Below are 27166 nucleotides of genomic sequence, written 5' to 3' on the forward strand. Positions count from 1 at the left end.
AAATACATCGAAATTAACTTTTAACTCAATTTCACATTTTCCATGTGAAATTTAGGGACAAATTAATGAGATTGCCCCTCCCCCACACCCTGTGTTCTCGTCCTCTCTCTCCCGGTAACTGCTTTTTGAAGGCCAACGAGGTTTTGGCATCTGGACCTGCGGCCACTATAATCCTGTGTGTGTCAGAGGCGCAACTACGAATTTTTGTCGGGGGGGGTGCAAGTATCAGGAGAAACGTACCAATAATAATAATAAAACATTATTATTATTATTATTATTATTATTACTAGTGGTGGTGGCAGTAGTAGTAGGATCAAAGATGTTATTATCCTCATACATTACGCAAAAAGGCGGGTAGAAGTCTCTCCTAGAGCATTGGTTTGGAACACACGATTTGAAATTTTTTTTTTAACACTGTGAATTTCACATTAACTAATAATGGAAACAGCACACAAACTATTTTTTGAATGGCAGAAAATGAATGATAAGTGCATTCCGAAGATAATATTTTTTTGGTACATATAACATGTATAACTTTCATGAACAACATACGTATGCAAGATGCTGACACTAAAAGGTGTACGTATTCAAAGTTTATTCAATACGGTAAAATTCAAGTTTCCCCGAAACGCATTTGTTTAATTTTACAGGAGAAAGTACTTACCGAAAAGAGTTTCTGTATATTCTATGAAGGTCTCGGAAGTGTTTTTTCGCCTAGCTGAATGAATTTTCACGGAAAATCATGTATTTTTTGAACATTAATGTCTCTCCGATGCACGAAACCTGTTCCATTGATGATGTCCTTCTACGTGAACCAAATTTTGCGGGCGCTTGACGACGTAACTACCTGTCAGTGTTTCCAAACACGCGGTTTTCCTACTGTGTAACAGTAGTATAACGTAAATGAACGCATGTAACTGTGCATTATTTCTGAATACGAACTTGTGAGAAGATGACGTGCACAGGATGCGTGGTGAAATTGCAAGGTGTCCAAGATCCAGTTGAATTTATTCTTCACTATTTTCGTTTGAAATTTTCGAGTCGAAATTTCCCACCGATTCCGGGCTCCGCCCCTGGGGTAATTGACCTACCACCCCCAAGCGCTAACGCGGCCCCGCCTCCGCTCCGGCTCCCCGGCTTTTTCTATAGACTCCCTGTTAAAGGCATGTTAGAAATTGCCCGGAGTCACCTGCCCCCCTGTCCTCACAATAGTAAACTAGTACCGTAGGTATTTTTCGATGAAGAAGGTTGCAACACTGCGTAACCACTGATCATCCACAACGCTAGTCAAGATTTCTACGCCATATTGCGTGTAACGCAAGCGAAAACGAACAAACAATAATTACTCGATTTGTCGAAAATTGAGATTATTTGCGTGAAAAAAACGAAATGGCACCTTCAAGAATCCTTAGGAATGCAGAATACGTAAGTACCAATACCCCAATGTGAAAAAGAAGAAAATAAAGAAATTCCAGCCGTTTCGGGGATGCTTAACATTTAATGTTAATGTTATTTATGTTAACGAACACTTAGGTATTGTGTAAATGATGTGAATTATGTATTATGAACCTGTAGCAACGATCAGTAGACGGGAGTACGAATAAAAACCGTTGTCACCTTCCACTTCAGCAAGGTAAGTGAATGATGAAAACAATTTTCAAGTATTAGGCTAGCGTTCTTTAGAAAGCTTTTTAATGGCCTCGAGTGAAGCTATAAGCGTTAGTTGAACGTGTCTTCAAACACTTCTCATAAGCTCACAATAGAAATAAATTTTCTTCTTGAACTTGTTACACCACGGTAAAGAAAATAATCAAGGAAAGTACTCGCAAGGGAACGATCCACAATTTGAAACGACATTAAAGATTTCCTTTGTAGACAGGAATGCATAAATATTACCGGGCAAATTGTACATATTTCATTCGTATTTATCTTACAGCATTGTGTTTAAGGAATGGAATTATACTGCTTCTGAGGTTGTCAGCTACAGCGTTCCGTTGCAATGAACCTTGCATTGTGTAGAACAAACGGAATGAACTTGGGCAATTGACAGTTTTTATGCTATCTATGCATCGCACCCTACCCTCTGTTTTCGATACAATTAGAAATGTATGTAGCAAATAAGTCTACAATTGTAAGCATGCAGTATTAATTGATCGTGTACCAAATATACCTTTTTAAAAAGAAAGCCTTATTAGTCTAGCACGAAAAATTGACGTCACAAGTGTACCGAGGATATGTAAAATTAGCGACGTGAAATGTGAACTGAAGCCGATTCTTGTTTTCAGAGTCTCTTAACGTAAGGGGCTAACAAGACGTTGCAGAAATATCCTGTTCATTTATCTTCATTAAACTAGCTTTCTGGCACGCCATGCCTGGTAGTTTAAAAACATTGGCTGAAAACAGCGGCTTTCCATGACTTACTGGTTAACACGAGTTCTCCCCTTGCACACCACTGTTTACAGAAATGACTCAGTGAGAAGAGATTACGTTTCGTCGATAAACTAACTCGTTGCAGCCAGCAAGGAAGCAGGTTGTGGAATTGGAAATTTCCGTGCATTAGAGAGATATTTGGGAAGGAGGCTAAATTGACTAGGGTTAATCAGGAAAACCCAGTGCAGCGCCCCCTCTCGACCTCTCATTTGTCCAGACGAGTCGACATCATTACTCTTACTAAATACGCTGTAAAAGCAAGTCTGCCGTCTCTCCGAATAAGCTAGGCTGGCGAGCTCAGTAGGGGCATCATTTTCGTGTAGTGGCGACGCTAGAATATTTTTATGGGGGCAGGGTAACAGAAACAGGCGTACGCGGGCTTTTTTTCGGGCGGGGCTGTAATTGGTGGATAGTATATACATAGATTCGTTCTAGGGTGTTGGGCATGGTGGAATGACAAACAGGTAGATGCACGCGCATGGCTCTTTTCCATACGTCAGAGCTCTGACGTCAACATAGTGGCCACAGCCAGGAGACGGGGTGATTTTCAGAGGCTGACAAGTGTTGTTTTCGGTTTTGTTCTTTTCTGTAGACCATTGAACTTTGAACTAAGTGTTTCTTCCTTTTCTTGTTGCCTTCGTTTCACTTTTAGTGAGAAGAATCTAAGTGCATTGCGAAAGAAAATATGCCTAACTGTGCTATTTACGGCTGTAGCAATCATTACAAAAAGAAGAAAGGAACAAATATCAAGTATTTTGGATTTCCTGTTTAAGATGAAGAAAATTGTCACAAATGGGTATTGGCTTGCAGGCGGAAGGACAAAATAAACCTCAGAAATAAATGATAAGTGTTTCATTTGAAAATGTAGATTTCTCAAAATTTCGGGAAGGTCTGTAGGCCCATCAGCCCCCTCTCTGCGTACGCCAGTGATAGCAGGTGAGGGTTAATAACAAACTCTCTGGGTAAGATATGCAACATTTCTACTTTTTGTTCTTGCAATAACACTCCACATTTATTGTTATACTCGGCAAAATCGCTTCCCAAGTCAGGGTGCGAAATCGTTGGGGCAATAGGGGGATTCCCCCTACCAACAAACTTGTCCTAAGAAATACTCCACCAGAAATTTCTGGGGGAGGGGTTGTAACAAAGATAAACAACTAGTTTTGACTTAAAATAGCCTATGCTTTACTTACAATTACTATTGAAAACACACGCAAAGAGCGAAGATAATCTCTGTGTGCGTTGGTGAGTGTTGCATGTTTTCTAAATCTCTCTTTCAAGAGACCAGATTTGTTTGTTTGAGTTTGTTTCTAAGTCCACTTTCTGCACAGAAAGGCTAATCGGGACTAAACCTACAGTTTAAAGTGGGATCCGAACCACTAGGTGCCTTCACCGGATATCGAACCCGGAATCTCTTGATTACAAGGCGACGGCGTTAAGGTATCTATTTCGTCTCAAGTTTCGGATGGGTCTAATCTCGTTCTCGTCTCGGATTTTAAACGGTGTCGTCTCGTTATCGTCTCATTACCATTCGCACTTCAAATCTCCAGAAGGATTAAAAAAAAAAAAAAAGTCACGTCCAATATTATCGATCTGCGGACATCAGATTTCCCCTTTCTTTAGGCCCCACCCAAACGTTCTTTTAGTCTTTCTCTCGAAGTAGAAAACTGCAATTTTTCCCAAGATCAAATCGTCGCCGAAACCAAATCGACTGTATTGATTATCGTTCTAGATTCTTGTGTCCCGGTCCTTGGAAATTTTCTTCTCCAGCGACTTCCACGATTGTCTCTGCTGTCTCGATGGGAGGGGAAGAACCTTGAAGTGATGTCAAAAACAGAATAAAAACCTTCAGTTGATGGATTGCGTGGCTTCGTTTCGTATTCCGTTGCTCCGATGCCAGAAAATGACCCACCAACGCATAGAAAGCAGTTACTACATTATGGAGTTTCTTTTCGCTAAACCGAGTCGCTTAGGGAACTAGTTTTTCTACTAGGAAGCCCCACTGTCTGCTAGAAGCAAGGGCGTATCCATTGATAGGGCTGATGTGGCTGTCCTCTAAGTTCTTGTTAAACGAGACGAAGATATCGAACTTAAATATAAACGTTGAGGATATTTGTGTCCTTCTCGTTTCCAGTTTCCTAACAATCTTGCACATACAATTATTCATTACTTCGTACTTTGTATATTCCATCAGCAACAAACTATATAAACTTCTCTCCCTAGACGTCACTTTGATCTCGATGCGTTACCGGTGCGGTAAACAAATTTTAAGGCTTTTTCTAACACCTCGAAAAGGAGCAAATTAGTACAAGAATTCAGTCATAACTTTTTATTGGTTAAAGATACATAAAAAAACCTTCACCATTGCATTTCTCGTGAAATTCTAGCCTGATTTGATATATCATATCACCCCCTTCCCATTTAAAATTCTAAAATTGAATTCAAGATGGCGGACATCAAGATGGCCACCGACCGTGCGGGTGGCGTCAATGTGGTTCCCCCTTGGCCTGGCAACGATTGGTCATCACCATTTCCACGTTGCGCGCTGCAGTGGCCTTGTACCGGGGGTGTTAAGTGACTTTTTGAGCCACCCTGTATACTTTTCCACCTGTTTAATCGACTCCAGCGCCCACCCAGCGTCGTATAAAGTGGGTACCTGGAGGAAACTCTGGGAGGTAAAGGCCGCCAGGTGCTGCTCACACCACCCCCACCTTCGGCCGTGATCAAGAAAGTGTGGGCCCTCATTCCATATCCCTTATACGCCTTCATGGTGTAGTGCAAAGCACAGGGGAGCACCTTGTTTGCAAACCGACAAGTGTTAATTTAACATTGTACAAATGTTTTCACGGGACGCCAACAATCGTTCGTTTCTCTTTTTCCTCTTCTGCGGGTGTGGAAATCTTTAGCAACGGCTATGACCATGGCGCAAACAGTTATACGGGTATTTGCTGTCAGTGTCTTGTTAAATTCCACAAAAGCAGCTGTTCCGTTTCCATTGTTATCGCGATAACATGAACACCAGCGACTTAACATGCAACGTAAATTGGACAGTATCCATTGTTTAGTGCAGTGGTTCTCAAACTGTGGTACGCGTACCCCCAGGGGTACGCAATCAGCTCGGAGAGTGGTTTTTCATCCATTGTGCACCTAAGAAACAAGAACTGAAATTGTCTAAATTTGGAGCCGAATCTCCACTTGAAAGTTTCAAGTGCACAACCGCACATCAAGAACCCCCCCCCCTCTTTCCCGACGCCCATGGTCAGGAGACAGCACATCAACTCGTTAACAGCTGTGATAGCCAGGAAGTAGCATGGGTTGTTCTTACCCCTAATCGGAGCGGACCTATTTGTAGAAGCAACAGAATTTGAATTGTTGTATTAAGTCCGCTTTACGCACAGAAAGGTTAATCGGGCCGGATCATAACCACTGTGCAATGTGCCTCCACCGGGTATTGAACCTGGGACCCCTAATTTTAATTGTCGCCGCGCCAAGGTAAAGAATCTATAGCTTTTTAGGATCGACCGACTCGAAAAAACAACAACATGTGTTGCACATTGACATATGCCGTGAAGATATATGGGAGATACGGAGATAGAGACCTACACATTCACAATTTCGGACATTTGTGGAGATGATGTGATCAGTACCGCCCTTTGGACTCCGACTTATTAGAGGCTGGGTGAACTCCGGAGCCGCTACTGAGGGACAATGCTGGAAAAATCCGACCTGAAATCATCCACCCACAGAATCGAACCCTGGTCTCCCACGTGGTTGTCAGACGCCTTACCGATTGGACCACCGGGACTCTCTTTTCATGAGTGTATCATAGTGAAATTGAAACAAACAGCAAAAACAAAAATATTAGAGATGTATATAAAGGTGTAAATGAATTTAGAAAGGGGTGGCAACTTAAAGTTAACTTGATAAAAGATAAAGATGGTGATTTTTTGGCTGATCCAAGTGATATTTTAAATAGATAAATCAGAAGTAAATGAAGTACACACAGCAGAACCTTTAGTTCCAGAACCTAACTTGACTGAAGTTAAAGATGCTATTAAAAGGCTAAAGAATAACAAAGCACCTGGCATTGATTTAATACCAGCTGAGTTAATTAAATATGGTGGAAATTCGTTAATATTTCAAATTCATAAATTAATTTGTTTAATATGGAATAAAGAAAAAATCCCTCAACAGTGGAAAGAATCCATAATTGTTCCTGTGTTTAAAAAAGGTGATAAAATGAACTGCAATAATTACCGTGGAATTTCTCTACTCTCAACAACATACAAAATATTGTCTAACATTCTTATAACAAGACTAACCCCATATGCTAATGAAATTATAGGTGATTATCAATGTGGATTTAAACGTAACAGATCAACTACAGATCAAATTTTTCACATCAGACAGACACTTGAAAAAAAGTGGGAATGTAATCAAAATGTCCATCAGCTATTCATTGATTTTAAAAAAGCAATTGATTCGGTCAAAAGAGATAAATTATATAATATATTAGTCGAGTTACCTACGTAAGAAGCTTGTTAATACGATAAAAGTATGCACCAGTGAAACAGAAAGTAAAATTCGTGTGGGTATTAATGTGTCTGAAAAATTTACAATTCATGATGGGTTAAAACAAGGAGATGCATTATCTCCATTGCTCTTTAATTTTGCCTTAGAATATGCTGTTAGGAAGGTAAAAGAAACTAAAGAAGGACTAAAATTAAACGGTATGACTCAGTTGTTAGTATATGCAGATGATATAGACTTATTAAGGGATGATATAAATACAATTAAGAATAATGCTAAAATATTTTTCAAAGCAGCTACAGAGATGGGTTTGGAAGTTAGCAAAGAGAAAACAAAATATATGCTTACAAGCTGAAACCAAGTGTTAGGTAATAATCGAAATCTAATAATTGATAACAACTCGTTTGACCCAGTTTCCAAATCCAAGTACTTAGGAGTAATACTAACAAATGAAAATGATATTAAAGAGGAAATAAAAAGCAGGCTTAATTCAGGAAATGCAAATGCATGTTACTTTTCTCTTCACAAATTTTTGTCTTCTCGTTTAATATCTAAGAAACTAAAAGTTAAAATGCACAAAACAGTAACTTTACCTGTATTATTATATGGATGCGAAACTTGGTCCCTTACATTGAAAGAGGAACATAAATTGAGAGTATTTGAAAGTAAGATCCTTAGGAAAATCTTTAGACCTAAAAGGGATGAGGAGACAGGTGAGTGGACAAGGTTACATAATTTAGATGTACGTAATTTGTATTCATGTCCAGATATTATTAGAATGATGAAATCAAGAAGACAGGTGGGCAGGCCATGTGGCACGAATGGGAGAGCAAAGAGGAGTTTACAGGATTCTTGTTGGGAAACCTGATGGTAAGAGACCTGTAGGAAGACCAAGACGAAGATGGAGGGATAACGTTGGGATCCACCTAAAGGATATCGGTAGGGATGGAAAAGAGTATATATAACTTGCTCAAGATAGGGACAGATGGAAGGCCTGTGTTGCTGCAGCCATGAACCTCCGGGTTTAAGAAGGCTAGAGAGTTAATTAGTTAGTTAGTACCATAACTTTATGCGGAAAATGGCTGACCCCCGTGACGGAGTGGTTAGCACACGCGCTTCCACGCCAGGGGTCTCGGGTTCGAATCGCGGCCTGCGCATGGGTATTCTTTGTGAGAATGCCTTCATCATATCATTAGTCATCCTCATCGTCGCGATTAGCCAAAACTGGAAGAAAGGCGACGCTAAATATATCGAAGAAAACAAATCAAATGTGGAAAGTGTCAAGAGTCACTTTTGAGTTTGACAGTCACTTTAGCGGCGTACATTGTAATTACTAGCTTTTAATGAGACGAGAATCTCGGTCTCGTCTCGATTTTACAAAAGGCCTCGTTCTCTCCACAATCCTCGCTCGAAGGGGCTGTCCTCGGTCATCTTTCCTGAACATTTAAAGTAAGAAAATAAATAACCACGACAAGAGAAACATGTAGCTTGGGTTAAGGTGGTGGTATTTTGGCCCATGTACTACATCGAGTCAGAAATTTTGTTCTCTTGTTACTACTAAGTGCAAAAGACAGCGTTAAAATATGACAGAAGAACAATTTGCATTCGGCTGCAAAACAGCATGTTTCGCCCCCTCCCCCCTTGCGTGCCTTCTGTATTCCCCATCCCGCCATTGTGTTTCCGTACATAACGCTGATTATTAAACAGGTGATCTGTAAAAATATCGATCCGCATGCAGTATTGTGGAAAGGCGGCAACGTCGCTCGGGAATGGCCGTGTGCGCAATGTCGAGAGTGCGCAGGATGTCTGATATCGACTATGTGAAGCGCTACGTCAGTGTTGCCTCTCGGAGGGAAATTTCCCTGTTGAAGGGAAATTCGAACCGAATTTTAAACCGAAAGGGAAATTTGATGATACTAAGTTCATAGTACACTTCTATTCACATAAAGTGGCACACGGTTGAAGAATCTGCCACTTTATGTGAACAGGAGCATATTAGGTTTCGATTTCGTATTCACAAATCTTTCCTGTTACATCTTATATTCACTACTTTAAGTACTGTATTTGCGAGCTACGACGTCAGGGGGCCCGGGTTCGAATTCTAGTCTGCGCGTGGGTGTTCTTTGTGAGTGTCCCTTCATCAGTTTCACCGTATCATCACTCATCTTCATCTTCGCGATTAGCCAAGCGAGGTGGTATATGTCAAAATCAATCAATCAAGTCTATTAACATTTGCATTTTGTCAATTTTACATTGCTTTTCTGCTACTTCGGTTAATACCAACCAAAAGGATGAATGATGAATATGGAATGAGTAATGGAAGTAACACAACCGTACATTCATACCTGAACAGGCTTCTATTCTTTGACATCTGGCCGGTATAGCGAAAAGGCTGGCTGTAAACATTCATATGAAGGTTTTTATACATAAAATCTAGAGCTGAGGCCACACCACATCGGAAGGAATCAGTCGGAATTTATTTACCAATACCGGCCGATACTCATTTGACATTTTGGTCTCTCGCAGTCTCCGCAAAAAAGCCGAGCGACGCTTTCACGAAGTCTAATTTTCCTGGATATTATGCAAAATTCAAAGTTTCTATTTTGAACCAGTTTTGTATGAAAATTGGCTTTTGCGATAACATAACATGTGATTTAATGTTCTGATGTGATTCTTGAATATTGCTATGTGGCTTTTACGCACACAGCTGCAAAAAGGGGGAAAAATATGTAAAAGTGTATTTCGGTGTACAAGCTCTGGCTCAGGTTGCTTTTTGCCCGGTAGTCGGGGAAGCCAACGGTTGTTGTTTTTTAACGGCTTCCCCGTTTTGAAAGGTAACAATGGGACCTTGCCTCGGTGGTTGGGGGGCGGGTCGTTTCTCGGAGGTATAAAATACCCGTTCCGACTTGTTACGGTCTCTCTATTTTGCCTTGACTCATCTCACTCAACAGGTCGCTAGGTGCCGTGGCTTGCCGCGAGTTGATAGCTTCCTGGAGATGAGGCCTTGCTCGAAAAGGTTTATTATTAGGGAGCGGAAGTTGATGAAATGTCATCTTTTTTCTGACATCTCGGACATGATGCCCATTAGATACACACAATATTACACTTCGTCTAGAACCCAAAAAAGGTAATTTTAAAGTGCATTTTTTTTTTCATTTTTGGCCAATTTTCAGGTTTTAGGTCATTTTCCCCGATTTTCGGCATTTTCAGTCATTTTTCGCAATATTCGGTGCATTGTTTCGTCATATATTGTCACTTCTTTCATTTTTGGTACTGTTCTTGATTCAGTGTATACGACTTTTTCGTTAAACTGTTTTGAAATTATTCGGTTGTTTCCATTGGAAATCCTCGTTGTAATATTTTAATTGAATGTGCATGTGGTATCATTTGGTGCCTTTTTTTCTTTCTTTTTGAAAGCAAGATTGCATTTTGTTTAATTTCCTTCTCATTTCAATTTTTAACCTGAAATTCACAAATTTAATGGTCATGTTTTGCATTTTTACGTCATTTTCCCCCATATTTTTTTAGGACATTCTATAGGTCATATACCTATATTTTTAGGTCATCAACTTCCGCTCCCTATTTATTATCCATTATCCCTACGGTCTCTCATATCTCAGAATCCCAAGCTCGCAGAGACTTCGATACAAGGCCCGATGGAGTGAGACCGTTTTTATGGATGTATAGAAATACACACAGAGTGAGCGCCGTAGTGTAGGGTCCTCTGGGTGATAATCTGCAGGTGCGGGTTAGCGCTAGTAAATAGTGCGCTCGTAGAGTGAAAGTCTTGTGTTATGGGGCAAAAGTCAACAGGGAGCAGTTGATAATGGATTTGTTATGGAAAGATGTATATATAGCGACGGGTAGAAGTGTAAATAAATGCTGTACATCAAGCGATAAACTACATGAGATGTCAATTCTTTATAACTATATTTTAAAGCATAAATCTCGGTAAATGAATGCATATAATTCGAGTGAAATGCTAACACACTACTATTACTCAATATATTTTAGAAACTTTTAATATGACAATTTTTAAGCACCGGTATCTGTACAAAGAGAATCGGTTATATGGGGGAACGAAAATAATAGGACAACAACTATTATTATTTATGATTGTTGTTGTGGTTATTATTACAGTAAAACCTCGTTAATCCGGATTAATGCGGGATAAGTTGACAGGTTTAACGAAAACCCGGATTAACTGAAATAACCTAAATGAACAGTAGAAAGTGCATTAAAACTCAGTTTATAGCAACAAAACACGTTTATTATGGTGTATTGAAAGGGCATAGGCCTAAATACACTATACAGTACAGTACAAAGTCTGCGGGAAACAGAATTTCATCAGTGGTTGATGCCTTTTCTATGGGAAGTTCTCTTGTTGACTTAAAACCTTGCATTCTGCTTTTTTTTCTTCTTTTGCCTGTCCGGATTAAGCTAAGTCCGGCTTATCGGGTCAGGTTTTACTGTATTATGATTATTGAAATTACCCTCACTTTGTTGTTGTTGTTATTATTATTATTACATGGCTTTAGTTGAATGCGTCTCCCGATGGCGCAGTGGTAGCGTCGCCGTCTTGTAATCAAGGGGTCCCGGTGGAGGCACATAGTGATTCGGATCCCACGTCAAAGTTTAGGTCCAGTCCCGATTAGCCTTACTGTGTATAAAGTGGACTTAAAACACCAACTCACAATTCGCTTTAGTTGAATGGAAATTCTGGGTGAAAACGGGATTTTTTTCCCACTGAAAGGGAAATTGTGCTCTCGTATTGCGGCAACACTGCGTTACGTTCGCCTCTCCGCTCCCCCCCAGACACAACTAGTCGCTGGTTGGAAAGCGCGAGAGTTGGAGTGCGTGCGTACGAGGTATCCGGGCCAACGTACGGCAGAGACTGTGACATACAGTGCAAGGAAGGAAACGGTTATTCTCGCATACGCTGCACAAAAGAAAAAAAAGTAGTGACAAGGGGGCGGTTACTGGTACGTTCCATGTGCACTGCGGGCAACGTGTTGCAAGTTCATTTTTTTGTGTGCGCGAGTGAAATTTGTGGTGTTTTGTTTGTGTACCCTGGAGGCAAATGACATCAATGAAGAAGAAAGCGTCTTGATAGTGAGAAATTTTTTTGGATCGTAACTGCGTAAAGGAGAATAATGTCGATTTCGGCACAGGGGGTCGTGGAGAGGGCAAGTGCCGAGCTGTCAAAGAGGATCAACGGGCTTGGGTTGCGGAACAAGCACAGGGACAAGGAAAACGGGAACGACGGGAGGTCGGGAATGGGGAAGACCAGCGTCATGGAAAGAGTGACCAATGTTTTCTGCGGCGGTGCCGGCGGGGGGAACGGGAGCGTCATGGGGGTCACCGGGAAGAACGGGCTCCCGATGGGCAAGGCGGACAAGATGAGCCCGCCGGAGAAACCAACCCGGTACCTCGCGGGCAAGGTGAAGTCTGTGGCGGCGGTGAACGGGTCCGGGACTCGCAAGGTCCCGCCGGTAGCTTCCCTGGCTCTCTTGCGGCCGGGCCTCAGCTGGGACGAACTCATGACGGACGAGAAGTTCCTGTCGAAGTTTTTCCTCTACTTCAGCCCCCACGAGCGTCGCACCCTGGCCCAGGTGTGCACGCGGTGGAGGGACGTGCTGTACCAGCCTCGGTTCTGGTCCGGGCTGGTGCCGGTGCTGCACTGCCGCGAACTGAGGGCTAAGAGTGCCGAGGGTACCACGGAACTTCGAAGACGCTTCTACCAGTCACTTCACCGTCGCGGGTTCGACACGGTGTCCCTGATGGGCGCCAGTGACGAGGACGTCTTCGACTTCATCAACAACTACCCTCACTCCTCCAAGCACGTCCATTCTATCAGTCTCCGATGCTCCAACGTCAGCGACAAGGGACTGGAGACTCTATTGGACCACCTACAGTGCCTCTTCGAGCTGGAGTTGAGCAGCTGTAACGAGGTGAGCGAGGCTGGACTCTGGGCGTGCCTCACCCCTCGAATAGTGTCCCTCACCATCACCGACTGCATCAACATCGCGGACGAGGCGGTGGGGGCCATAGCCCAGCTGCTGCCGTCTCTGTACGAGTTCAACCTGCAGGCGTACCACGTGACGGACACGGCTCTGGGGTACTTCAGCCCCAAGCAGAGCAACACCCTCAGCATTCTACGGCTGCAGTCGTGCTGGGAGCTCACCAACCACGGCATCGTCAACATCGGTGAGTACAACGCTCCGCCGTAACCACGTGGAAGTATGCCAAACCTTCTGTGCGCCACGGCAAGGTTTTCCATACTTCCACGTGCTTATTATTTAGTGATTCCCCTGAGGTCCTTCTATAATGACACCAGAAATAATAAAAGCAGTTGAGAAGACTGAACGTTGTGGTTTGGTCTTGAATCTGGAGTCTACTATAGACTGCAAGCATAATTGTTAAAGTTTTCAGGTACAAATAGATTTGCTCTTATATACAGGGTGTCCCCAGTGTTGGCGATTGGGCGGGGAACTAGCTTCCCACTTTTTGCCCTCCGCACTATGACCTCTTAATTTTACTAAGCCTTGTTTACCAAGAGAAAGTAAACTCTCCTTGCCACCTCTCCCCCCCTAATTTTGGCACCCAATCGTCACGATACAACACTAGCGTATACAGGGTTTCTTTTTTCAGAGAAGATTGGATAATAATTAGCTGCGTTCCAGGAAACGAGCGAAATACACAGTAAGATATTTCGCAATTACCATTTTAACTCCTGTTTTAAACGTTATGCAAAGTAAAAAATGGTTATCCGGATTCATTTTAAGAGGATTTTCCGTTTAAAACTTCTGGTTTTCCCGAGCTCTTCAATGCTTTTTCATTTGAAAATTTTGATTTTCTCCAAATTTCTTGGGGCTGTACTCCCATCATTTTCCGATGCGTACACCAGTGCGTAGAGATCATCAAAACGAGCAGCTTTTCTTTGTAACATGTTACTGCGAAAATTTGTTCGTCTTGTTCTACAGGAGTGTGAAGTTTGTGGTTGTTGTACGGTGACATTCTGTGTATAAATATGTGTGTGTGTTATGTGTAGTCTTTATTTTGATGTAAAAGCTATTTCCAAGCTTTTTTGTATGTTGAGATGTTTGTAGAGGGTGACCTTCCCTTGTCTTTCTTCTCCTAAGGTCAGTAGTACAGAACTCTTTGGGTAACTCATGACTAGGGCCCGGGACTTTATGTCCTATAAAACTGTAAAATATGTATGTAATTATGTCATATAAATTGGAAAATATGTCATGAAAAATTACAAATATGTCAGAAATGCAGATATATTTCCAGTAAAGCCAAAAATATGCACAACAGTACTCTTGAATTTCTCCCATACTCTATAGAGTAGAGTAGGGGCTGTAATGTACCTAATGTTTACTTTTGACTGATTTTTGTGAAAAGCGGAAAAGGCAAAGAAATGAGAACGAAACTTCTTTACTTCCCGTGCAACAATGAGAGAGAACATTTTGCCTCAATAATGTTTGCATGGCTATCAATTGTCGGCGGGATAAAAAAAGTGGGATATTATATTGTTCTGTACTAAGAAAAGACGGCACCTTTCTTCCTCCGTAATTTCAATATCCTGCCATCGACAATATGAACTATCCGTTGTGCTAAAGTTACGAAGAAAGAAATTATGAAATAACCGATTATGTGTTAGAGAATTACGAAATTATACAGAAATATGTCTTATTACAACAAAATTGAAGAAATATGTTGTAAAAACGCGAAATTGGTGAAATATGTCAAAATATGCTTTGTCAAGTTTGTCTATTTCGGCTGATTTTCATCAGATATGTAAAGATCTCACCCCAATAATAGATCCGAAGCCAATTAAAAAATATGTTGTAACATAAGTCCCTACTCATGGCTATTGTAAAGTTACAGCGTAAGATTAAAAGGACACCAAAGAAAGTTTCAATACAAACTCTTAACCAAGTAGATAGGTTAGTATAAAGTAATTAGTAAAAATAACTTTTTCACTGCGTTAACAAGATATTATGCAAATGATTCGAAATGTTCTAGTTATTAATTTCGTACTTTGAAATATACGCATATTAGTATGAAACGTAATTTCTCACCTGTGTTTCAAAAATTCACTTTTTTCGCGTATTCATTTGATGGGGCTGCAAGCTTATCAGCCCCTCCCGTCAGTACGCTCTTGTCCTTCAATATTATTGGTTAAAGTTTCGCTAAACTTTTGACCTGTCTCACCAAATACTTTTTAGCATACTCATTCCAAATTCTGAAAAAAATACAACTATTTAAAATACTTTCTTTACGCACCGAGAGCTTCAAGAATTGAAAAGCCAATCAGGCTGCTGACAACATCTGTACCAACATACGTAAGAAATTATTTCTTAAAAACACATAGGATGCAAGAGAAAAATTATTGAAAATAGTCATTGACAATTTTCGGAGCAATTTTTATACATCCTACTGTACCTAAATTGACGAGTTGTACTAATTTTAAAACCTCGATTTCTAGGCACCAAAATGTGTACAAATAGAAAGGAAAAAGACACAAAAATACGAAACAAAGGTACTAAATAAAATACTAGAAAAGTCACAATAATAGGCAATGAAAACAAAAAAAGATATCACAGGAGACATAACTTTCAAAATTGCTAATCCAAAAATTTAATATTGCCTTAATATTAACCAGAGAAGATTGTAGAATTTTTTAATTAACAGAAACAATAAGCAGTATTTAATGATACGTATTATATTTACTCAGTTACAGAACAGAGAAGTATTTAAATATATATGTTCCCTAACTTTACGAAATAATAGGAGTTACACAGTACACGCAATCAAAAATTGCTTCAGTCATTAAATCTTCGTTTTGTTGTCCGTGACGTCAAGCGTAGTCTCTTGGAGGCCAAAACTCCTCCACTCAGGTCCTATTTTCTTGAAGAAATAGTTCAATATAATTAACGGCATTCAAAATGCTTTCTCAGCAGCCTGATTCCCCTAAAAACCTTTTGGATGTAATAATCGTGGCTTGCAGCTAAAAGTTATCCCCTTGCATTGCACCGTACCATGAAGGTACAGTCACCGCCAATAAAAACTGAATTTTAATAGCAAATTTTCATTGGCAACTTCTACCACCGCCTTAGAGTGCCGCAACACACATAACGCCTTGCAGGGAAGCGAGAATTTCAGGATGTACGTATCCAGTTTTTATTGCCGCTGACTGTATATACCGGCTTTGGAAGCATTCTTAATCCTGACCATACTGGAGGTAATATGATCGGCACCATGCTCCGGCCATCTTCGGCGCTCAGGGTTGCACTCAGGTGGCTGGGCGAGTCCTAGAGCAGCTTTATGCAGGGCATTGTTGGAGAACTTACAATCTACCCCGGGAATCGAAACTGGGACTCCAGATGGCAGTGAGATACAATACCCATGTGACCACTGCGGTTTAGATGGGCTATGCAGGAAAATGTCTGGCTCCCAATGGATAAATCGAAAAGTAATATTTACGAAGCAAACACCATGTTTTGACACTGTTTACGTTGTTACGCTTATTTCCCCTCAGTCTTCTATACTAACCTACATAGGAATAGTAAAGCAATTACACATGAATTGTCTTCATGTTTCTTCACACGTGTGTAAGTCTTACACACACCAGTAAACATTTGGCGCGTTAATTACATCTTGGCCAGAAACTTATGTAGGCGAAGCCTGAAAACGTGATTTTATGCTCTGTGAAGGGCCTCGACGTGCAGATTTGGAATTTGAATCTTGTTCTATGTACCACGTGATAAAAATCAGATAATAAGAACCAAAACCTTGATCTGCCTAACCTACTCGTGTAAACATAATGGTGGGATGTAATTTTTCACACGAGAAATATACATATGAGTAGATTAGGTTTGGGCGAGCCTTCGAATAAGGCATACAATCGAGTTTACATATATATATATATCTTGCAGATCTATGTTTCTCTTTATGTAACGACTCAAATGTAGTTGTCTAAACTTCAAATACAAAAATGTAGATGTGAAACCTAACTATGTGGACGAAAAGGATCCATACACAAAAGCAACTATTACTGAGGATCATAACTGTTCTAGTTCCCGCCAAAAGAGCAGACGATAATACGGCGATGTGTCAGCTAAACCCAACCACGTCGTCGTACCGGCCCCAAGCGTTGCCAAACTTCATCCCACCCCTGTTGGAAGAGTCAATCCCTCTGTGTGGTTCATAGTAGAACGCGTGTGGGATATGGAAGGTTTGTTAGTAGTGATTCCAGCAGGTTTGCGGCACGGAAGATTTTAACGTTCGGCTGCGTGAATGAATGTGTAAAAGCAAATGGAAAAGCAACGTGTGTAGAATTCTTTCAATAAGCAGATGACACTAGTGTAGCCTATCGATTGATTGATTTGCATTATTTTACTTCGCCTTTGTGCCACTTTTGGCTAATTTGCGAAGATGGGGATGAGTGATTACATGATGAAATTGATGAATGGACACTCACGCACATCCATGCCCAGGCCGGGATTCAAACCCGGGACCCCTGGCGTCGTAACGCGATGTGCTAACCACTTCGACACGGGGGCCGGCACTAGTGTATCGGTAACAGCGCAGGAAGCCAGTACCTTTTGCCCTGCAAATGACTGCACATTCATACTGCAGGCTTTGAGATCGTTGACGTATATAATACCACGACAATTTCCTGAACACACTGAAAGATTATTCGGTATACAACCCTGTGTTTCGACAGTGTTATGTGACTTGCCTGACGTTAAGAAAACGACACTGTGTTCGCTTTCCTTAGCACAACGCAGCATTTCTAGAGAGCACTTCTCCCATCTTGAGTTCAAATTTGTTTGCTCCTCTTGCCGTTGGTGAGAGTGAAACGTACGACCGTCCCGTGAATAGCTATTGATCCAGTCAGTTAACCACTACTCCACAACTCCCCCAGGAATTCTGTAATATTTTGCTCCTTTAAATTTGTTTACCGTATACCCTTTGTACTTCTTGAGTAGGGCTAGCCATATTTGCCTGAACTTTAGACATGGATGACTTTTTAGTTTCGAGTCTGGGATATGTACAAGGGTCGTTCAAGGTTGACCAGGACTTTAGTGCGTAAAATATTAATGAATCAATGTAGCGCTGCATTACTAGGGCAGGACAGACCATGATTCCTTGCGAGTAACCATGATCCTTTGCGACACATTTGGCGGATGCGCAGTAGTGTAAACAAAGATGGCGGCAAGTAGTGTATCTGTTGCTGTGGAACAGCGGTGTATAATGAAATTTCTCGTGAAGGAGAAGGTGAAACCTGCTCAAATTTGGCGTAGACTGCAAGCACAGTATGGTGAACAAACACTGTCACGGGCAAGAGTGTACGAATGGTGTCATAAAAGTTCCCCTCCACCCAAGAAAAGCAAAGCGCTGCCGTCTGCCGGTAAGATTTTGGGAACAGTCTTCTGGAACATGAAAGGTGTTATCCATGTGGATTTTGTGGAGAAGGGTGCCAAAATTAATGCCAAGTATTACTCAACACTGCTTCACGGTGCTGTACGTGGGGCTGTTCGGAAGAAAAGACCTGGAATGTTGTCGAAACACGTCATTCTTCTCCATGACAATGCCAGGCCCCACACCGTCCATTTGACTCAAACATCACTGGCCAGCGTGCACTGGGAGGTTTTACCACACAGTCCTTACAGTCCAGATTTATACCTCAGTGATTTCCACTTGTTTGGGGCACTTAAAGAGCATTTGGGCGAGATGCACTTCCAGACAGATGAGGAACTCAAGAACGCTGTCCTGCAGTGGTTACGACACCAACCTACTTTTTTCTACGCCAAAGGCATCAAGGAACTTCCACAACGACGGCAACGGTGTCTGGATGTTCAGGGGGAATACTTTGAAAAACCGACATAGTTTGGTGCTTCTATGTATGTATATTTCCTGTTTAGAAATAAATGTCCCGGTCAACCTTGAACGACTCTTGTATGTTGCTTCTTTGATTTTTCGTTGCCTCCAGTTTGGTTCTTTGTGATGCAAGGTTATGTTGCTCTTCTGTATTCTAAGGGATTCATTCCACACATATTTTTCTACTTCAATTTTCCCATTTCTCATTGTGTTCGTTTTCTTGCGGTCCTCTTTTCTCTTCTCCAGAGGGCGTTTCGATTGTCTCATGTAAGTTCTCTTGCATTGAAGTGGTATTTCACCCATGCGTGCACTTTTACTGAGGGTTTCTGAGTAAGTGGTTCATAGTACAATTCTTAGTGTTTTCTTGCTGCCGAGTTTGTTCTTATTTGGAATTTGGACCTAATAAAAACATAGTTCACGTGAAAACGAGAGAACAAACACTCCCTATCTTGAAACGGTGTTAGTTGACACAACCTATTAAGGTATGTCAGTGGATCTCTTGAAGATAATTCAGTCTCAGACGGTACTTATATCAGTCCTGAATTCAGGATAAAACTCCAGTTTCCTTACTTCAGGATCGTGTGACAGCTTTGTTGCCCCAGGCCAGAAAGAAATAGAAAACGTCCAGAAAAACCATCCTCAAGTCCATTCTTAGTTAACTAAGTCAACTGAAGATAGGTAAAAGAAGGAAAAAGCGCAATAGGTGTTGCACTGTTTATTTTAGGTAGCTTGTTTTAGACACGAATACATATATGATTGAGGGGGAAATGTTTTTTTTTTTTTATTGAAGAGTCTGTTAATTATGATTGTCCACGTGTCTAAATTTCCTACTATTGACATTTCATTCTCGCAGTTGCATACGGATAATTTGAATGAACACACATGCAATTCTGTAATATATACTGTCACGGGCGTCCGGAAGGGGGGCAAGGGGAGGCCGTGCCCCCCTGGAAAACGAAAGTCAACCAAAAATTACATATTTCACACATATAATTTAATTTCAGACACAATAATGTGTGTTAATTATTGCACGAACATGATAAATTCAAATTTAAGCAATTTTTTTTGAGGGATGAACACTATTATTGGGGAAAATATGCCATGTTGCCCCCCCTGGAAAAAATACCTTCCTTGCCCCTCCCTGGAAAAAATCCTGCGGAATTCCATGTACTGTACTGTGTATAGCAGTTCGGGAAATAAATATTTATGTTTATTATGATGAAACACTCAGAAAGCTAATCAAGGCGGAATTTATTACAAAGTAACACACTATAAACAAATTACATTTTAGTTTGGTTCAGAGTCTGAGGAAGACTTTGCTATAGTTTAAAACGTCACGTTTATAGTGTGTTAATTTAATAATACAATAAATTCTGCCTTGGTCAGCTTTTATGGAAACAAGGCTTACCAGTGTTACCGTTATTATGATATATTAGAATGATCTTAAAAAGAATTACAATTATAAATTGTAAGACTTACAAGACTTGCAAGACTTTCGAAATAAATCTCCCGATAAGTATTTAGTAACCAAAGAGAGGTCAATGTACACTCTTAAAAGGATTTCATCAAAAATGAATGCGAAGTAATCTCTTGTAACGTAATGGAGTGTTCACAAGTGACAACCAGCATGTAGCCATCGTCTGTATCCCTCTTACCGTAACACCGTAATGTTCAACACTAACTCACTAGTGGTTGCATGAAAAGCCGTTAGTTTTACGCCATACCCCGCGCTACACAAGAGGCCCAGGGTTGGGCATGGATGTTCTTTGTGAGCGTCCCTTCATCAATTTAATCATGTCATCACTCATCCTCATCTTCGCGATTAGTCAAAGTGGCAGAAGAACGAAGTAAAATACACCAAATCAATCAACCAATCAATTTCGTATAATGCCAAATATGCAAGAATGCCAAAAAAGTTTACATTTAGTTAATATTGACTACGTCATTTTTAACAGTGTGATATAAACACTGTACCGCTTTCGTGCTTTGAATATTGTTCCATAAGTAGCTTATTTGACTAATACGTATCACGGAATAATTTTCAAAACAAAAAATGATTCATTACAAGATGTAACCCCTTATGGTAATACAGGTAATGGGATTCTCTACCAGGGTGTCTGTAAAGTGATAACTAGTTTGAAATATTTTTTTTATACCCACATTCACTACTACCATTAGCGCCAACTTGAAATACATGGAGAGGGGGCAAGCTTACCATTAACAATATTATATATACAAGGTGTATTATAAGTAATAGAAGCAAAATAGTCTCAGTAATCATGGGTCTGCAAACGAGCCGTTTTCGAGATAATCGCGAATGTGTGATTACAAGCCGCCACTGACTTCATTGTTCGTAAACGTCGTCCTAGTTGGTAAAATGCTAATAATACAATAGAGTCATTCCATGCCAAATCAACACAGATATGTGCAATTTTTAACCTGACCATCTCCGATTTTCATGAAATTTGGGGAGTTGAAACTATGCATGGAACTTAGTAACTATGAAAATTGTTAGTCTCGAACGTCTTGTAATTGTTAAATTATTCAAGGTCAAAGTTAGCAGAAATTGCCCTTTTTGGGCCCGCTTAGCTATACTAAATGTGCTGTAACTCCGCCACTATTTCGCCTAGAAAGCTCAAATAAAGCTTATTGTACAGGGAATTGAACAAGCTTTCCAGTGATATATAACAAGCCCACCTTTGAATTAAAATTTAATTTTGTCACGTGACCTTGACTTTTGACCTTGAATATCTCAAAACATGTCATCACCTAAAATCGTGGAAAAAATATATTTGGTCCCTCATGCCATACTCTAAAACATATCAAAAAATTATTCTGGGACTGCAATGGGATCAGAAGACACAAAATAATATGTTTAACTATGTGACTGATAAAAGCTTCATTACATGAACTGCGACGAGTCAAATGTCCCTTAACACCCCCTACAAAATGTAAAGGAGTTATCCTGGTCATGAAAGAAATATGTTAGGCACAGGGAGATCTCTAGCTGTGTGTGTCAAGCGCAGGTCCGGCATATTGTTGACCGCCATATTGAATTCAACGCAAACATTTCAAAGGAAAGTGGGTGATGTGAAATATCAAATCAGGCTAGAATTTCACGAGAAATGAAGCGGCGAAAGTTTTTCCAACTTATTTTTAGGCAGCAAAACGTTATAGGCATATCTTTCACTTACGATATATACACATTATAGTGTTTTCAATATTCCTGTGAGCACACTTGTTGACGTCTCTCACACTCACATAGAACATTTGGCAATGTAGCAGGTGCAACATCATCGCAAGCAGCAACTATGCCTTCTCTCAGATGGTCAATATCAGGGACTTTTAGTGCATGCACCATTCTCTTCAAATGTTTCTGAAGGTAAAAGTCCTCCTAAGATGTTAGATCTGGGGAATGTGCAGGCCTTTTAATAGATCCCCATCTGCCCATCAATCTACCTAGAAATTTACCATGATGACATTTCCAAAATGTTCACATAGTGTGGTCACACACTGTCCCGTTCCAAAACTCTGGAAAAGTGCCATACCCCGTAAGCAAGGATGAAAAACCTGTTCACTTAACATAACACATCCAAGAAGCCCTCACCATTTCAGGTTCCGTTGTTGAATATGACCAACCATTCCCGTTCTCTATACACTATAGCACATCATTAGCTTACCAGCAACAACCATTCGGCTGGGATCTGTCTACTGTAGATTATCAAATCACAGGTATTGCGTATAATTTTTATTAACTTTACCGGGAACATAAAAATTAGCATCGTCACTGAAGAATTTTTCATTCCAAAGGAAGTGTCACGTAATTGTTTGAGATACTTTTCTCAATATTCTCCACTATTCAAGTATTTGGTGAATGTTGCTGATTAAAATCATATGCAATGGTGCGTATACTTATTTCTGTCCCAAGATGTCAGCGTGATCTCGACGAGTTCCTAACCCGTTAGGAGCATTCTTAATACTTTGTTTTTAACACTTCGAAAAGGGGAAAATGATTACAATTATGCAGTAATTTTTTTTCTGGTTAAATATACTTTGGAAAAACCTTCGCCGCTTCATTTCTCGTGAAATTCTAGGCTGATTTGATATTTCACATCACCCACTTTCCTTTGAAATGTTTGCGTTGAATTAAATATGGCGGTCAACAATATGCCGGACCTGCGCTTGACACACACAGCTAGAGATCTCCCTGTGGAAATGTCTTCATGGTAAATTTCTAGGTAGATTGATGGGCAGATGGGGATCTATTAAAAGGCCTGCACATTCCCCAGATCTAACATCTTAGGAGGACTTTTACCTTCAGAAACATTTGAAGAGAATGGTGCATGCACTAAAAGTCCCTGATATTGACCATCTGAGAGAAGGCATAGTTGCTGCTTGCGATGATGTTGCACCTGCTACATTGCCAAATGTTCTATGTGAGTGTGAGAGACGTCAACAAGTGTGCTCACAGGAATATTGAAAACACTATAATGTGTATATATCGTAAGTGAAAGATATGCCTATAACGTTTTGCTGCCTAAAAATAAGTTGGAAAAACTTTCGCCGCTTCATTTCTCGTGAAATTCTAGCCTGATTTGATATTTCACATCACCCACTTTCCTTTGAAATGTTTGCGTTGAATTCAATATGGCGGTCAACAATATGCCTGACCTGCGCTTGACACACACAGCTAGAGATCTCCCTGTGCCTAACATATTTCTATCATGACCAGGATAACTCCTTTACATTTTGTAGGGGGTGTTAAGGGACATTTGACTCGTCGTAGTTCATGTAATGAAGCTTTTATCAGTCACATAGTTAAACATATTATTTTGTGTCTTCTGATCCCATTGCAGTCCCAGAATAATTTTTTGATATGTTTTAGAGTATGGCATGAGGGACCAAATATATTTTTTCCACGATTTTTGGTGATGACATGTTTTGAGATATTCAAGGTCAAATGTCAAGGTCACGTGACAAAATTAAATTTTAATTCAAAGGTGGGCTTGTTATATATCACTGGAAAACTTGTTCAATTCCCTGTACAATAAGCTTTATTTGAGGTTTCTTGGCGAAATAGTGGCGGAGTTACAGCACATTTAGTATAGCTAAGCGGGCTCAAAAAGGGCAATTTTTGCGAACTTTGATCTTGAATAATTTAACAATTACAAGACGCACGAGACTAACAATTTTCATAGTTACTAAGTTCCATGCATAGTTTCAACTCCCCAAATTTCATGAAAATCGGAGATGGTCAGGTCAAAGGCTGTGTTGATTTCGCATGGAATGACTCAATAGGAAAAGTCATTGCAGATCTCATTGCTTTTATTGAACACCCTACTTACTTTAACAAACGTTACTATGTTACATGTTAGAATTACTGTACACTCGTACCTGTTAAAGGAGGTGTTCAAAGTGTCGTCCTTCCATCTGGATGCAATACTGTACGCGATTCCGCATTGAGTTTCGAATTCTTTCGAACACCCCCGGTTCATTTCGGAATTGGTCACAAGCATGCACAATTCTCTGTACTGATTGTATTCATCCTGTTTGATTACAACGCCACCTCTCGGAAATGTTATGTTTTGTAAACAAAGAGCAAACCTCGGAACGCGCAAGGAGTAAAGCACTCGGTGTTTACAAAATGCAATCAGTGACGGCTTGTAACCACACATTCGCACACATTATAAGCATTTTACCAACTAGGACGACGTTTACAAATAATGAAGTCAGTGGCGGCTTGTAATCACACATTCGCAATTATCTCGAAAACGGCTCGTTTGCAGACCCATGTTTACTGAGACTTTTTTGCTTCTATTATCGTGTAGTTTCAACTGTGTCAGTTTGCGCTATTACTTATGATACACCCTGTATATATACAATACAATTTTGGCTCCTCTTGCTGACTGGGGGGGGGGGTCAGAAAGTACCTCCTGAAGTCGTAACCATAAACAGTACCAATGTTAATCTATTGTTCTTTCTTCGAGAAAACATTATTTTTTTCTCTCTCCCCCTCCATTTCTTAAACAGTTATTAGCATCTAAATGTGTGAAGCAATACATCATGTTTGTGCAGTTATCATTTTTAAGGCTACTAATTTAAGGATCGTGGGAGAACCTTCTTGCTTCCTTTCTGAACTGAATATATATATATATATATGAAAGTATGGTAGTTTCAAGCAGATATTTCGTCTTCAATATTAAGGGTTGAATTAAGTACCCGGTACTGCCAGTAGAAATTCCAATCAACAGAACATTTTTTTCAGCATTTTTTTTTAAAAACAAGGAAATGGTCGTGCTAAATAAACTTGAGCTCGGGCGAGAAACGTTAGCATGCTTAATCGTTAAATAAAGGTTGAGCTTGTAATCAGGAGGTCGGGGTTCGATTCCTGATGGAGGCACATTACATAGTGATTACGGACAACGCTTTAAACTCTATCCTATCTGCACATTAGACTTGAAGCAAACTTTTCAAAATGAAACATTTATTCTGAATCTTACTCCTCGAGCAAACAAATTTATTTATTTATTTATTTATTTATTTAAACAGTATGTCTGTATTTTGTATGCTTCGCGTGCCATAGTTTGATAAAGGCCAGTAAGTTCAGCCAGCGGAAAGACTTAATTAATTTCTGCCTACTTTCTCTATTGCGAAGCCGAAAGCTGTGCGTGCGTACCGGCTGGTCTTCCTCCGAAACAGGGTTGCCAACTGTCTCGGCAAATGTCCAAGTCTGGAGATTTTTCCAGTTGCGAAAGTACCGTGAGTGAATTTTGTGGTCATTTTCTTTGCTGTCTACTCTTAGTATTTTTAAGGTTAGATGGTGCCAAGCGACGATGCTTGGTCAGCGCTTCGAGTCCCATCGACGCTGGTTTCTGGCTGTCGAGACAGGAGCCTGTAACTTCTTTTCAAGCAGCTGGGTGGTGGAATAACCGCTAAAGGGATTAACCGCGAAATGTAACAGGATTAAACGCGAGAGGGATGAATTGCGAAACCAAATTAGAACACCAGAATAAGCGCAAAAGGAATTAGAGCGAAGGAAATAAGAGCGAAAGGATTAAGCGCGAAAATTTCAGTTTCGCGCTTAATCCATTTCGCTGTTATTCTGGCGACCGCATGTAGCTCTCTCAATTGTTCGCACGACGCTGGGTCAACACCGGGGGTTCTCACCGGGAATCGAATCGGGGTTCGCTCGCACCAAACGAGAGAGTTCCAATCATTTGGTCACGTGGAAGTCCCGTGTTACTTAATTACTGATGCCTATTTGCTTTGATATACATTAGACGGAAAAAAATCATGAAGCTATGAAAAGCAATGAATTATATTAAAGAGGAAATAAAAAGTAGGCGTAATTCAGGAAATGCATGTTACTTCTCTCTTCATAAACGTTTGTCTTCTCGTTTAATATCTAAGAAACTAAAAGTTAAAATATACAAAACAGTAATTTTGCATGTAGTATTATATGGGTGTGAAACTTGGTCCCTTACATTGAAAGAGAAACATAAATTGAGATTATTTGTAAATAAGATCCTTAGGAAAATATTTGGACCTAAAAGGGATGAGGAGACAGGTGAGTGGAGAAGGTTACATAATTTAGAACTACATAATTTATATTCATGTCCAGATATTAGTAGAATGATTAAATCAAGAAGACTTAGGTGGGCTCTGTGTTACGAATGGGAGAGGAAAGAGGAGTTCACAGGATTCTTGTTGGGAAACCTGATGGTAAGAGACCTGTAGGAAGGCCAAGACGAAGATGGAGGGACAATGTTGAGATGGACCTAAAGGAAATCGGTAGGGATCGAAAAGAGTATATATATATCTTGCTCAGGATAGGGACAGATGGAAGGCCTAAATCTCGTAATTTACTGTGTTACATACAAGAAAGAGAACGGTTACGAACAATAGCGACACCAAGTAAGTTTTAGAAGGTGGTAGCGGTGAGAAGGGGGTGCAGAGTGATAGATGGGGAGGTACACAAAAACATTCTCCGAACTTCGAAAGTTAACACAGAATATTGTGTATGGTAATAACGATGCCGTTATGTATTGAAAGTCGAACGATTTTTTTTCCATGAAAACTGAGGAACACGAGAGACTGTGGTTCACCCTGATCCCCCTTTAGGTTCGCCACTGACAAAGAAAGCATCAATAATTATTAAGTACCTTTTCCTGCTTAATAAGCATATTTTTAGCACCTGACAAGTTTTGAAACATCATTTACATTGTGTGTTTCAAAACTTTAATAGACAGTACAATAAATGCACGTTTTATCCGAATATGCGTAGCTATTGTGGTACGCAGTTTCAGCAATATTT

The 27166-nt window shown here is 40.3% G+C and overlaps 1 protein-coding gene across 1 annotated transcript in view; it reads left to right on the forward strand.

Moving 5' to 3' along the window:
* The first annotated feature begins 11802 nt into the window (after positions 1–11802).
* Positions 11803–27166, forward strand: part of LOC145999600 (F-box/LRR-repeat protein 16) — a 375020-nt gene continuing 359656 nt past the window's right edge. Inside the window, exon 1 of the mRNA XM_083136648.1 lies at positions 11803–13167. Within this exon, the coding sequence (XP_082992774.1) occupies positions 12114–13167 (1054 nt within the window). The 5' untranslated portion in view covers positions 11803–12113. The remainder of the gene's footprint in view (positions 13168–27166) is intronic.

The sequence above is a fragment of the Lepisma saccharinum genome, chromosome 15 (assembly GCF_977018435.1).
Source record: "Lepisma saccharinum chromosome 15, izLepSacc3.1, whole genome shotgun sequence".
Taxonomy (NCBI): domain Eukaryota; kingdom Metazoa; phylum Arthropoda; class Insecta; order Zygentoma; family Lepismatidae; genus Lepisma; species Lepisma saccharinum.